This window comes from Pelecanus crispus, chromosome 6 (genome assembly GCF_030463565.1).
Source record: "Pelecanus crispus isolate bPelCri1 chromosome 6, bPelCri1.pri, whole genome shotgun sequence".
In the NCBI taxonomy this organism is placed as follows: Eukaryota; Metazoa; Chordata; class Aves; order Pelecaniformes; family Pelecanidae; genus Pelecanus; species Pelecanus crispus.
In genome coordinates, this window is record NC_134648.1 from 31362095 (window position 1) to 31376860 (window position 14766).

A 14766-nucleotide genomic window follows, 5' to 3' on the forward strand; every position below is an offset into this window, starting at 1 on the left:
GAAATGCCTTCAGCTGCCATGAAGTGATCATCTAGGCTTCATCTTGCACTGGAAATGCATCAGAAGGCAACTCCTGGACAACATACACATCTCCACTGGACACAATGTGAAAAATCACAGACCACCTAATCTGCAACTTGCAAAAAACCCAAAGCAACTTTAATTGTTTATCACCCTCCCCACTTTTGTTTGCCACTGATTATTTATCTAACTCATTCTTCCCTCCACAAACCAACTATATACCTTTTACTGGTGAGAGTTTCTTACTATGCCTTCTGTGGCATCACCCCCATCTTCCACCTTCACCACGGTACACACACATAAATACCCACAGATACCCTAAACTCATCTGAAGCTGAGCTCCTCTTATCAAGATGTCCCTATTTCTCCCATTTCCTGTCCCATCATATCATATACAATAGTTCAATATAATGTAGTTCAGCTTCAGAAATCTCCAGCCCCGAACCACAACTGCACCATCTCTACTACCCAACAAAGGAGAACTACTGCTTTGCTTTCATTTTGTATTACAGTGCAGCTTCAGGAATGTCCAACACTTACACCTTATAAATACACTTATAAATATATCCCCCCTGCCACACTACACTGTGGCACAACAGCCAAGAACTTTCAGCACTGACCCAGAACTGAGTCACTTCTGCTACGTGACACAGCTTTGTTCATCACTCCGTTGCATCCCATTGGCCACAAAAATCGATGTGCCTTAATCAAATTGGTTCAATGAGCCACTGAAGGTAAGGACAGTCTTTAAATCTTTTGAATTTACCTATTAAGCATACTAGACCTTCCAAGCACTGAGACATAGCTCTAATACCTCCACCAAGTTACAACCCACCTCCCTGCCAAGACATCACAGTATCGCCAGTGTTATCACACCTGAGTGCAGGAACCTGTAGCACACAGCCTCTGATTCACAACCAGTGTTATATTACTGGTAGCAACTAAGGAGATTACTGCCCCACAGCTTAAAACAATGACTAGTTCAGCTGCTGCACCTTAATCCTACATAGTTTATGAGCAAGACACTTTGGAACTTTCCATTTATAGCCTGATATATCAAAATAAATGAAAACCACTGGTGATCTAAGTCAATAAACCAACCTCTGAAATGTCACAACTGAGACTGTCCATTCTGCCATCTCTGCTGGGAGAACTACGGCATCTGGTAGAAGAGCAAGGCCACTATCTTAAACTACCACTTGTGTGAACTGGCAGCTCTTCTGAGTCAGAGCCCTAAGGTGCCATGAAACATTCTAATTCTGCAATGAAATACCTCTAGTACCAAAATTTGGCTCCATTTATAACACCACAGGAAAAGCTGGCAAGCATCCAGAGACCACAAAAATGACAAGTAGCTTTGTATCACCCAGAATACTTCTGTGTATGGAGTCTCACCATCATCAGGGTATTCCCCTTCAGAGAAAGCCTCCACCCCAAGATCCAACTGCAGCAAGATTTCTAATACTGTAAATAATTACACCTTCTTTATGTGGTCCCACTATCCACACAGGGGCTAGTCAGAGCCAATTTAATTTTCTTAATGGAATCAGGAACGAAGCCCATTGTCGATCTAGGAGAAGATGGATCATTGCAGCAGGCTTCCAGATAAGCCAAGCTTGGCAATACCTTTACTATTGATTTTATGTCAAACCAGATCTCAAGTAATGAGGTAATATTACTCTTCTTCTAAACAGAGATGTTAAAATTGATCTGTATGTATGGAAGGACTACCAGAGCCTGACATAATTTTGAGAAATTTGCATGGACAGAAAGTTTGGAGTTGCAAGCAACCTGATGTTTAAGGCAAGAGAATTCAAGATTCACCCTGAACACCTATAATTTCAATTTTTGATTTGTATTTTCAACTTCTGATTTTCATTAGCCTCTCAATCTCCACTGCTGAGCAAAAGTTTTCCTCCCCCTCCTTACCAATCCTCTCTATGCCATGCCTTTCCATATCCAACAAAGGTAACTGATTGTTAATTTTAAGAAAGACTATGTTAATATTAAGAACAACAATTTCTTCATTAAGGGTGAAAAGTTCAATAAAGCTGAACCCTCTTCTGAATTAGGGGGACTCACTGCATGGGTTATTGCACAAAGATATGTATGATAAATGCTTCTAGGCTCCATCAGTGAACATACAAATTAGAAGTTTTACATTACTCTTCTACACACAGGCAGTTGTTATCTGCCAGTCTTCACAAACATCCAGTTCTAGCCATTGGACTTAAAAGGAAATAGATATGAGAGCAGAACACATGCTCACCCCTCATGCCTCCACCAAGCAGAGAGTTCTTATTTGACCCAGTGTATTTTTAGGTGCAATTTCAACAGAAGCATGAGGGGCAGTAACTCATACTCCCAGATTAGTGTTCAAAAATCATAGTCTTCTATAACAGCTGGACAACCTCTGCTTTTCTAGCTGCACTTTTTAATCAAAATGGCTGCGCTCATTGCTGTCAGTACATATTAGGCACCTTCTGAGAACACTTACCAGACTACTCCCTTTCAAAGGCTTATGTAGTTGGACACCTAGCTTATGAAACCCAAATGACCGTACAAGTTTCTAGACATTCAGATTAGCTATATGGCAATGTTTCCGTGCACAATAGTAGAACTTACATAGCTTTTGTAGATAAAAACAACCATATTAGTAGAGCAGAAGTGTCAAAGATGGTAAGCTACAGCAAGTGTCTCAGAAGCTGGCAGGGCATTTTAGCACCACCACCACCCCAAAAAAGGGGGAAGACACATAAAACTCGGCAATAGTTGTTTTGTGAGGGTAGCTAACTGAAAACCCATGTGTGCACATGGCTGTGAACTTTTTGCTTTTTGATCTACCAAAACTATCATGGCTACTCCCTTGTACTTCAGAAAGAAAACAGAACAAAATCAACTTGGCTTATTGACCACAGAAAGGGAAAAGATTATCCCTGTCCCAAGTGGTGCTTTTTTATTTTCACTGAAGTGTGAGTACTTAGAGTTGAAAGAAACTAACTCCTTACTGAAACAGTTTCATCTGACAATACTGAAATAATTGTGGTCAACAACAAACACAAGCACGTGAAACCTTTGAAAACAAAAGCGCACAGGACTCAGAAGAATTTTCAGCTGTGACTGTTTCTGGATCTGTGTGGCAAAGAGGAAAAAGGTGGGATAAGTAACATAGTAAAAAAGACATTAGATGTGACCTGAACAAGCACCGTAACTGTAACCTGGAGAAAGTGAAGACAGCTCTCTGAGCCAAATGCCAGATGAAGAAGGCTTGGACTTGCAAGCAAAGCTACAGGCTCTTGATGTTTGAGCTCTACTGAGATAATGAGAAATATCGTTTTATATATTTTTTGTAAATATATAGAATTTCAAACACCCCACTCCCTCAGTGGTTCTCCCTCTAATGGTGGTAACTCAGAATACCCATGCCCTATTGGTGTGGTATATAACACTAAATATTGTGACTTTGCCCTACTTGTTCAGCAGACATGGTGTCTGAAGGTCCATCTGTTTCTTTGTTCTTTCACTAAGGAACATGTGTGAAAAAATGAGTGGCAGCTTCAACACTACCGATTTAATGATAAATCCTAGTAGTTAGTGAAGTAGACAGGAAAGCAACTTTCTCTCATGCATGACATATCTAAGCTTTTGGGAACTGTGTAGCTGATGGATCCTGAAGGAGGAAACACCATCAGGAGAAGATTTCTAGGTCCAGAAAGAGTGTCTTGTTCACCAAAGTGGTCTGATGCAGCTGGAATTTATGATGAAGTATAGCTTGATCCTGGAATTGAGGGGTCACAGAAGGGACAGAAGCAGGATTTTCTGGAGTGCCTGATTATCTGAAAAAGTGACATCTAGCCTTTTTTCTATACCTAAGTTCCTACTCTGATCTCAAGACAATCCCTTAGTAGTAATCGTCAATGGTTAAACTATGTACTACACATACGCATCTATCTCAAGGTCATTTACTCATTGTCCTCCTTGTTCTGCTTTAAGTTGTGCAGCAGTGTTTGGTTAACATAGAAAAGCTCGTAGAACTCCCACTCCCTATGGAAAGCCCTTGGAAAGCGGCAATGCTTCAGGATGGTCTCTCTTCTTAACAACCAATGTTGTTAAAATCTTAATCATGGACCGAATGTTCATTTCAGGCTACCTGCCTAGTAAGAAGCAGCTCAATCACTGTGTTAGAAATAAATTTTGTCCCGCCTGCATTCTCAGATTTTTCTGGAATCGTGCAGAGGTTTTAAAGAGCTTCCCTGTAAAGAGGGGGAAGGGGGAAGAGGAAGGCTATTTGACCTAACATGGTTCCTAACTCTGTTTTGTCTCAGTTCCTTCCCCTCCTTTCCGTCTTGATTTAAAACAGGACTCAGTCACTTTCCATCTTTAAAACCTTAATACTAAACGCTCTGAACTTACCAGTGCTTCATTTCACTCACTAAGAAAAAGTAATACCAGTGTCTATGCCAACTTCCAGTAAAGCTAACTCCATTCTAGTAAATCTAAATGCCATCACTGTTAGAGAGATTATGATCTTGATTTCATGTAGAATTGTTTCGCAGTGTTCACATAAGCTGTTAAACAACATCTATGATCCATTCCAGAGACCCTGCAGTGATTGTGATCAAAGCCTGGTCTGGCCAGCTAGGTATATCAAAAGGGTATTTCATGAGTTTATATAGGGGAATGGAGCTATGGCTGCAGTTGCAGAGGCTTGCCAAATGCTCAAAGCAGCAAGGGCAGTTATAGGTAAAACAGGACATTAGAAACTGATCCCAGCAAATGCAACAGATTCCTTGTGAAACTGGTAAGAAGAAGGGGAAGGAGTAGCCAGCAAGGAAGCAAGCAATAGCTAAAAGCAGGAGAGAGAGAGAGGGATCTGAAAGAAAATAAATACCTTTCTTCAGTCAAATTCTGCTATCTTTGGCTGACCAGAAGTCTTGGCTACAGATCTCCATGGCAGCCTGGGGAGTGCCAAAGAATTCAAAGAAAACAAGAACTGGGATCTATTCCTTAAGTTCTCCATGGGAGTCAGTCAGGTGATGGAAATAAAAAGCTCTGTTGTGTGTCTGACCCAGGTTCTTGTAAGACAGATCGCAGCAAAGGAAAAACAAGCACATGGAAAATGGCAAAATCAGATGACACGTGGACTTTTCTCCTTCTTTTCCTGTTGTGATTCATTCCCTTTGCCCATTTCTGCTCCTTACTGCATTCTGCTACACACAGGAATGAAAAAGTAAAACACTGGGAAGGTCAAAGAGAAGAGAATACAGGACAAGATCCAGGGTTGCTGCACTTCCTTTTTTTCTCTTCACCTCTTCTCACCTCTAGCCTCTGTTTTTCCCCTCCCTGAACTCTACAAATGAAGCAAAAGAGGATGCTCCTGAACTTAGCAGAGAGAAGGAGGAAATTACAAAAGAGGTAAAGTTATCCCTACCTCAAAATGAGAAATGTGACCCTTGTAACAATGACAGGACCCCTTCAATACTTAGAGGTATCAGTCATGTTGCCAAGGCAGCCTTTGGACTGAGTGCATTTTACAGCTATAGTCCTAGCATCAGTGAGAGATTCAACCACTCCTGACCCTTCCAAATGTGAGGGAAGAAGAGTGAGTCCTAAGCAAGTGTGTTCTTTGCAAAGGGGACACACAAAACTTGGGTCTGTTACAGACACCCTGTCAGGAAGCTGCATGCTTCAGTCCTGACAGTTCTACCTTCATTTTCTGCTGTAACAGCAGCAATGATCTCAAGAAGGGAGAAGACACTGATAAACAGTGCCCTGGAGGGACTCCACCATACCCTGGAATTCAAAGTCTAAAGAGCTGCAAATTGATTGTCTTACCCGGCATCTTCCTCATGGCCAACTCTCAGAGAAATTATTATATTTCTGTTTGTCTCCACATATCTGATTTCAACTGTGAACCTCTGGAGGAGAGGAACGACATCCTGTGAATATATGGCCAGTTCCAGCAAGCAAGAGTCCAAGCTCCCAGGCAGGATGGGGCTATGCAGGCTGAACTCACATCTATCTGGGAGCCTACTGGTGTTCAGGAGGAAAATGTCCCCTGTGAGGAAAAAAAAAAGAAAAAAAAAAAAAGAAGAGACACACAGTGTGGATGGAAGAGAGGTAATAAGAGGAAAATGGATAAGGAGTTTAAAGAAAGGAATCATGAGAAGAAAGGAGAGGACTATGCACAAAACCAAAAAATAACAGAAAGTAGAGAAAGGAGAATAAAGTAAAAATGAGGGAAATAAGTAAAGAAGTGATAGAAGGAATGAGAAGAGAAGAAACCAAACAAAGCAGAGTGAAGACATGTCCAACAAAACAAAAGCCAATGACTTTGCAAGTCAGACAGCAGACATGTGGAGCCAGCCCTGGCTTGTAAAGGATTTAGTTTCCTAAGAAAAATCCAGTCTCTGTAAGCAAAAGTAGCTTATCCTAAAACAGGAAGATACAAAAGGAGTATATAACGGGGCTGGCTGTATACAGGGTACATACATATGCAACTCAGGCAGTACACACATTATATTGCTCTTAGTGACTCCTGGGCAATGATAGCACACTTGCGAGTTGTGCGCCAGAACCAGCATATGGCAATATTTTTAGTGACGTGTGCCCGAGGCCTCAGCCTGCTGGCTCCTGTTGCTGCCACCCATAGCTGCTACCAGCGCTGGGAGAAAGCAGATGTCCATTTGAGGGGAACTGTACCTCTGCCTACCTTTAACATCTCCACGAGAGGAACTGTTTTCCAGAAGCAGCTGCTGCCTCTCCTGAGATACCAGGACACCAACTGAAGATAACACCCAGTCCGGTTTTCCAAAATTGTCTGTAGACGTCACCCATGAACAGCTTGAGCCGATGACACAAGAGATTTCTGTTATGAGAAACCAAAGGTTTCATTGAAGCCTTCCCCAGTTCAAGGGGCAGGGGTGATGCAGGCACATGAATGAGCAGATCTACAGTGCATGAGGGCAATCTCTCCCAAGAAATGGAAGAGTTGAAGGGAAAAAAGAAAGTTTGTCTTGTGTCTCTCACAGGGTGGGTGCAGGAACATGCCAGAAAGAAAAACAACCCTGCAAATTCTTGGCAGGTGTAAATCAGCATCCTCCCACCAGTATCAACAGTGAATTTACAGCAGTGAAAGGTCTAGCCCACATCTACATAAAATCCACAAGGAGAATAATACCTAGTGCAGCAAGGATATTGAAACTTTACGGATTTAGCATTTTGGCAGAGAAATGAAACTCTAAGGTCAATCCTCTCTCAGCAACAGAAAAAGCTTGACAGGGTATCAAGTAAAATAGCTGAGCAATGCAAGCTTTACATTTTTTGTTTTGTTTTGTTTGTTTCTTTTTTAAACAGTTTTGCTTTCCTCCAGGAGGATGGACAAGAACACCATCTTGACAAACTCCAGAGTCCATTCACAGCACTGAGAACGCTAGATCGTCCTGGCCAGAATTTTTAATAATCAGCATATTACAAACCATACAAGAAGTAATTCACTGTTCTCTCATCAATCTAATATAAACTCCCTGAAGAGATGTTAGCTGCACAAAGCTCTCCCACACAGAGTGGGGCTGAATAGATATGGTAAGCTGATATTAACTTGCATGATATTTATTTTCAGTAGTAATAGTAATATTACAGTAATAACTGGAGGACCCCCAGGCCACATGAGAAATAGTAAGAGACTAAATATTTGTATTTGGGATCCTGATGTTCAGAGGGTATTCAGACCTTGCAAACATGAATGACATAATATTATCCCTTTGGTAGCTCTGTTCCTAGGGAGGGGAAAAGACAGGTATAAAGAACAGAATTAAGGTCAGGGATATAACAAGGACAGGTGGTTGCACAGGCAACACAGATAGGGCAGAAATAAAAACATAAGGGCCTCCAGAAGATTGGCTATACTTTAACTAAACTTTCAGAAAAAGAAGAAATGGAAAGCATCTTTTGAGTGCAACAGACAAAGTAGACAAGTTTTCCTAATTTTTAAAGTTAATTGTAACTTCATTTTTATAAAACAGCACCCTGTGTGCAGTGTGTAGGAGCAACACAGATATTACAGACTTGCACATCACTGTGGCTTGGGACAGCTGTGAACTCCCACCTGAACACACATCCTCCCCAGCCCCGTCTGGCCTGCTTGCTGCTGGAGATTACTGCCTCTCTCAACCTACCAGCTGGGCCAACCATCTGAATAGCTCCTCAGCCCACCTCATCTAAATCCGTATAGCTTAGCAAAGGCCTACTGCACTGTTCAGCCCATCATTTTTAAATGGAAGCCACAAGCAGGTGAACTGTTAAATTGTGCGTGTGTGTACGCAATGCCACCTTCCAGCGAGGCACAGGAAGAAGGACACCAGCCACTCTCCGGGCTCTGCTGGATGTAAGGAAATGCCTGTGCACAGCTTCAGGCTATGGTTTGATGATCCAGTAAAACAGCTTTAGGGATCTCAATAGCTCAGAAACTCCACAGCTGCATGAGACAAAGCGGAGTCCTGATCCAGACCTGCTGTGCTGTTTCAAATTGATTCAAGTTTGACACAATAACTCAGTACCCACAGACTTATTGTCAGTAGTAGTAATATTTTTATCAGGTAAAAATCTAGTTGGTCATAAAACCCAGAAAGCAATCTCTCTCACAACAGCAGGACAGTGCAAGAGAGCAAAGTGAGGGCTTGGGAAAGAAAAAGTTCTTTTTCTTTTTTAAATAGAGGATTACTTGAAACTAATACTTATGACAAAAACATTTCATTAAATCTTACCAATACGCCTGCCCGCAGTAGCAAGGACTGTACCAATGCAGACTTAATCCTTAGAATATGCCTCACATAACAAAGCAGTTGGCAGCTCAGATAAGTGAACGCAACGTTCTCCTTCAAAAGCACATAATTACCGTACTCTCCGGGCTATATAAAGCCTATCTGCCACAACCTGAGACCTGAGAGGATCTGAATGCCTGGAAGAAAAGTCTGAAATAGATCATGGAAGCTGTTGACATCTGGTGATCTGAGCTTTCTGGCAACAAGTCACCTGCATTGCATTGTGATGGAAAGATCAACCAACAAGAAGCTGTTGTTTAGCATAAATTGCAGAGCAAAAGAACTGGGTATGCTCATGTGGTCACAGTATAGGAAAACACTGAAAGCTGCAACCTCTGACACTACTGTGTACCACCTTACAGATGCTTCATATCCAGCTTTGCTTAGCACCTATGAACCTGTAGAACTTCAAGCGCAGGTCCCCCAAAAGGCAAAATGTGACAAAAATCAAAAGGAAAAAAGTAAAATGGAGAGAGAAATATATCTATATTACTACAATCAGCAAAGGACGTATTTTAAGGTGCTACAAAAGTGCTCTGAAGCAGCTTAGATTGAAGAAAGTTCACGGACCATCACAGGGCATATCAGAAAGGAGGTTCACACTTTAAAGAATTAGATACCATCTGCAAGATGTTACGATAAGGAACTCCTCTTTGGCAAGTCTAGGTCACCTTGCCACCTCCTGTGAGGAATGTACGTGACTTTTCTAGCATGTACAGGCCTTTATTGTTTAGCCTGTTCATTAATGACCTGGACTGAAGGGGCAGAGTGCCCCCTCAGCAAGTTCACAGAGGTACAAAACAGAGTGGAGCGGCTGACACACCAGATGTCTGTGCTGCCATTCAGAGCAGTCTGCCCAGGCTGGAGATTGGACCAATAGGGACCTCCTGAAGTTCAAAAGAGAAGGAAAAGCCAAGTGCCGCACCTGGGGAGGAATAACCCCTGGCAGCAGTATATACTGGGGGCTGACTGGCTGCAAAGCAGCTCTGAAGAGAAGGACTTTGGGGTCCTGGTGGACAACAAGCTGTCCATGAGATGGCAAAGCACCCTTGTGACAAAGAAGGCCAACAGCCTTCTGGGCTGCATTAGGAAAGCATTGACAGCAGATTGAAAGAGGTGATCCTTCTTCTCTACTCAGCACTGGTGAGACCACATCTGGAGTACTGTGCCCGGCTCTGGGCTCCCCCATACAAGAAAGACAGGCACTTACTAGAACAAGTCCAGCATCGGCCCACGAAGATGACTGAGGGACTGGAGCATCTTTCATAAGAGGAGAGGCTGACAGAGGTGGAACTGTTCAGCCTGTACCAGAGAAGGCTCAAGAGGATTTTACCAATGTGTACAAACACTTGATGGGAGGGAATGAAAAGAAAGCCAGACACTTCTCAGTAGTGTCCACTGACAGAACAAGAGACAATGGGCAGGAATTAAAAACCAGGAAGTTTAGTCTGAATACAAGAAAACACTTTTTTACTGTACGAGTAGTCAAACACTGGAACAGGTTGCCCAGATAAGTTGTGCCATCTCCATTTGGGGAGATATTCAAAAGCCATCTGGACATGGTCACGGGCAACCAGCTCTAGCAGACTCTACTTGAGCTGGGGAGGGTAGTACTAGATGATCTCAAGAGGTCCCTTCCAACCTTAACCATTCTGTGATTATTTCAGTAAATGAAAAGGTGTCACTTCAGCTTCAAAGTTTCACACCACTGATAGCAACTGGTTCATTTCTCTTAGGCATTTATACAGTGTAGTGTTTGCTTCATCTATCCTGGCACCACAGTAAGACCAAATTCATCCTATCTATCTCACCAGCATTTTGTCCATCTTGCTGGGCTTTCATAATGCCTAGAAAAAGAAAACTCCAGTTGAAAAAAACCTTCATCAAGAAAGGTAGTTTGTTCTGTAGTTGCTGGAAAGCAGCTCCACTAATTAGCTTTTATTTCAAGAAGTCGCAACCCCAAATCCAGAGGATTTCACTGTGCTGATGGAGAAGATTATTCTTTTTCTTTTCTTTTTTTTTTTTTTTTTACCTTTTTTCTTTTCTTTTTTTTTTCTCCTGTGTTTTGTTTTGGGTTTTTTTTATAGGGAAGTAAGGGATTCCCTTAAGGTTACACTGGCCTTTCTGAATGATTGCTCCATTTCCATCAGAAAGCCAGTGGCACAGCTTTCTGGTAAAGGGTCCCTGTGGCTGCCAGCATCTATCTTGCACCTACATTCTGAAGTAAAAATAAGGATATAAGGAAGAGGACTTGTAGTACCTGGTTTAGAAGGCTGATGCAATGACACCATCCTGTTTTTTATCAGGAAGAGCTTCTGAGGTGGATTTGGTGAAGAAGAGTTTTCTTCATGTGATCCAGAACAGGAGACAACAGCTACAACAAAACAAAAACAACAGGGGTAGAGTTTGGTGTTTCTATACAAAACTATGCTCCCATATTGTTAAACATGAACATGTATTCAACAAAGCCCGGTTATATTACACCCACCCTCATTAACAGTGTACTGATGTGGTACTGTCCTGATGATGTTTCAAAATAGCCCTACCACTTCCCAGAAGCATAACTACAACAAAATACTTTACTTACTAATGTGTTCTTTGCTATTCTGCCCTGGCTCCAGCTGGGATAGAGTTAATTTTCTTGCTAGTAGCTGGCATAGTGCTGTGTTTTGGATTGAGTATGAGAATAATGCTGATAACACACTGATGTTTTAGTTGTTGCCAAGTAGTGTTTATACGAGTCAAGGACTTTTCAGCTTCCCATGCTCTGCCAGGTGCACAAGAAACTGGGAGGGGGCACAGCCAGGACAGCTGACCCAAACTGACCAAAGCGCTATTCCATACCATATGACGTCATGCTCAGTATATAAGCTGCAGGGAGTTGGCAGTGATCACTGCTCGGGAACTGGCTGGGTATCGGTCGGCGGGTGGTGAGCAATTGCATTGTGCATCATTTGCTTTGTATATTATTATTGCTATTATTATTGTTATCATTACTACTACTATTTTACTTTATTTCAATTACTAAACTGTTCTTATCTCAACCCAGGAGTGTTTCTCACTCTTACTCCTCCAATTCTCTCCCCCATCCCATCAGGGTAGGGGGAGTGAGTGAGCAGCTATGTGGTACTTAGTTGCTGGCTGGGGCTAAACCATGACATACTGCCAGGCATGAAGCACAGATTTTCAAAGGAATCAGGTAACTTTCTTGTATCTGATATCTAGTAATACATATTCCCTCCAATACCCTTCTTATTTATCTGCCTGCACTGCCCCATCTCAGGGATCCCTTTGTCATGTATCTAAAAACCTTCACCGGTAACTGTGACATTTGATCATAATTATGGCACCAACACATACACATTTGTGCATTTTTATTCAGATCAAATCTTAAGAGTCCTGATGGAAAGTTTGGTTGTGCTGGAAAAAAAGACCAAAATCTCAGAAGATATAAAAGGCCATAGACATTATTTTCTACTTCACTAATGTGAATATTAAATTCAGCATGCTAAGATTAGCTGGTTTTAAATGGAGGTGCTGTTCTGGATCAAATATTTGTTATTCAAAGTATAACAACTTTACCAAAATTATTACTCATTGTAGTACTTCTGCCAATTAAATATTCAGTACCTTCTGACTTCGCTTTTGAACAACTCATAGCAACAATGTCTTTTTTATTTATTTAATCTGTGCATGTGAAAATACACAAGACCCAAACTAAGCATGCAGTAATCTTTATTTAAGATTGTCCCTGGTCTTTTCTTTTCTAGGAATCATAAACAAGTTAACCAGAACAAACATGTTTGTTTTCAAAAGGTGTTCAAAGACAGAGAGATGCAAAATGAGTTGCTTTCAAACCTCAGCCATGTGGGTTATGAATTCAGCAATATAAAAATGTATCATGTCAGAGGAGACAGGAATCCTATTCACATGAGTTGCAGTTGAGACAAAGATGTATATACATGCCATTGATAACAGCTAAGATATTCTCAATAGAACTAATTTGGGCAGTAATATTATGAAAACATACAGAAGGATCTCAAAAAAGAAAAACAAAAAAAACCCCAAACCCAAAACATATGTTCAACTTTTTCAAACTTACCACTGCTTTTAGTTTTTCAGCAATATCTGGTCTGATTTTAAACTGCTAAAACAATTTTAATTTAAATATATATGACAATGTGCACCACACAGTGAGTAAAATGCTGTGAAATGTTTCATAGCATGAGAATGCTGTACCCTTCCATCTTTTATTATAGCACTGAAGACAGCCATCAGTCTTCATGGGGTCCCAAGGAAAGGATAACTTTAGAACAGAACAGCATCATGCTGCAGCACACACATGCTGTACTGATGACAGATCTGTGGTCTCCACAGACCAATTGTCAAGCACTACATTTTTTCCTGCCTCTGTGTTCAAATACATAGGGACATGAATGTTTGAAAAGCTGATTCTGTACTGTGTACAAGACACTGACACTGGCCTGCTAATTAAGGTATCTTCAAGAATGGGATGAAATCCTCGAAAAGAATGTGAATTCTTGTTTGGCCAGCCTTATGAAAGGCTTGTCTTATGAAAAGCAATTGGGGAATCTCTTAATAAAACCATCCAAAAAATCCATGCTAAAGATCAATCACATGTTGCAAACAAATCTATTTCACCATATTAAAAGAAATTCTGCTGTGGAAAGAGAACAAGACCTTTTGACAACTTGAGTCTCCTCCTCCCAACTTATGTTCTGTGTCTGTTGAGATGTTGTTCAGTTCTATATCTCCCAATCTTTGTTAAGCACTGCTGTAGCTTCAGTATTCACTTCCCTCAGGGCTTGCTGTAAAGTGTGTTCCAACCCATGCATCTCCTCATATGCTCCAAGCTGCTCGTGTATTTTAGAAATAGCCTGAATACTATGGACCCACAAAACACAGTACAGTCATGGCAGATGTTCTGCTAGAGACATTACTCCTGACAAAACTAAAACTTAATAAAAATATTTGACTTGCACTCCCCCACCTCCCCCCCTAGTTACATAAACACCTTTGGGATTTTCCTCTTCTTTCTCATTAGCAAACACAAGTTCCAGTGGTGGACTACTGTGAACAGAGGCCTAAGCTACTTGAAACATGAATTTACTGCTTTAGTGGGGAAAAAAAAAAAATCCAGTGCCATTGGTGATGGCTGAGACAAACAGGGTACAAAAGTGTCTAAAGAACTTTGTTGGTCTGGTATTAAGATGTATTAAAACTTAACTACTGCTTTGTCACAAAGAGCACTGCATAAAACTTGATCTGCTAATCACATCATCCACTGTGCAGACTGTCAGCAACATCCTATCCAATTTTGGCAAAAAGCCAAGAGGGTTCATTCAAACGCCTGGTAACAACCCTACTCACCCGCCCTGGGAAGGTGCCACTTACTGAACTGGGCATGTAAGAGGAAGGAAAGGCAGTCATTACAGCTGACTTCACTGAGAGACGAAATATACTTGAACAGAAGACCCTAGACCCAGTGATAGGCAAGGAATTTGTTCATATGCACCCACAGAAATATGCCCCCATTCATTTATTTCCTCATAGCAAAGAATTTCTGGCTATGACACAGCAGAAGAGGACTCACAGTATGGTGAATCCATGCGTGACATCTGGATAGTAGTTTTGTAACACTCCAGTCCAGCTTACACTCTTACATCTCAATTATTTTTTGTTTCTCACTCATTCAACCTCTCTGAACTGAAAATCTAGTGCACACAGTCACTAACAGAAACTCTTCTTCACTTTCCTTTGAAACTGGGAACTCCAGAGATGCTTCCAGTAACACCACATCATATCCTCTCATACATGCTTGTATGTAATTCTTGTATGACATGAATTTCAGCATTAAACAAATAATAAAGACTATCTCTTATCAACTATACAATTTCTCTGT

The 14766-nt window shown here is 41.3% G+C and overlaps 1 protein-coding gene across 1 annotated transcript in view; it reads right to left on the minus strand.

Moving 5' to 3' along the window:
* The window catches only part of LTK (leukocyte receptor tyrosine kinase), a 100845-nt gene that overhangs the window by 43164 nt on the left and 42915 nt on the right, over window positions 1-14766 (minus strand). Inside the window, exons 2-4 of the mRNA XM_009479167.2 lie at window positions 11104-11217; window positions 6734-6889; window positions 5857-6079 (exon numbers count right to left, since the gene is read on the minus strand). Coding sequence (XP_009477442.2) covers window positions 5857-6079; window positions 6734-6889; window positions 11104-11217 — 493 coding nt within the window. The remainder of the gene's footprint in view (window positions 1-5856; window positions 6080-6733; window positions 6890-11103; window positions 11218-14766) is intronic.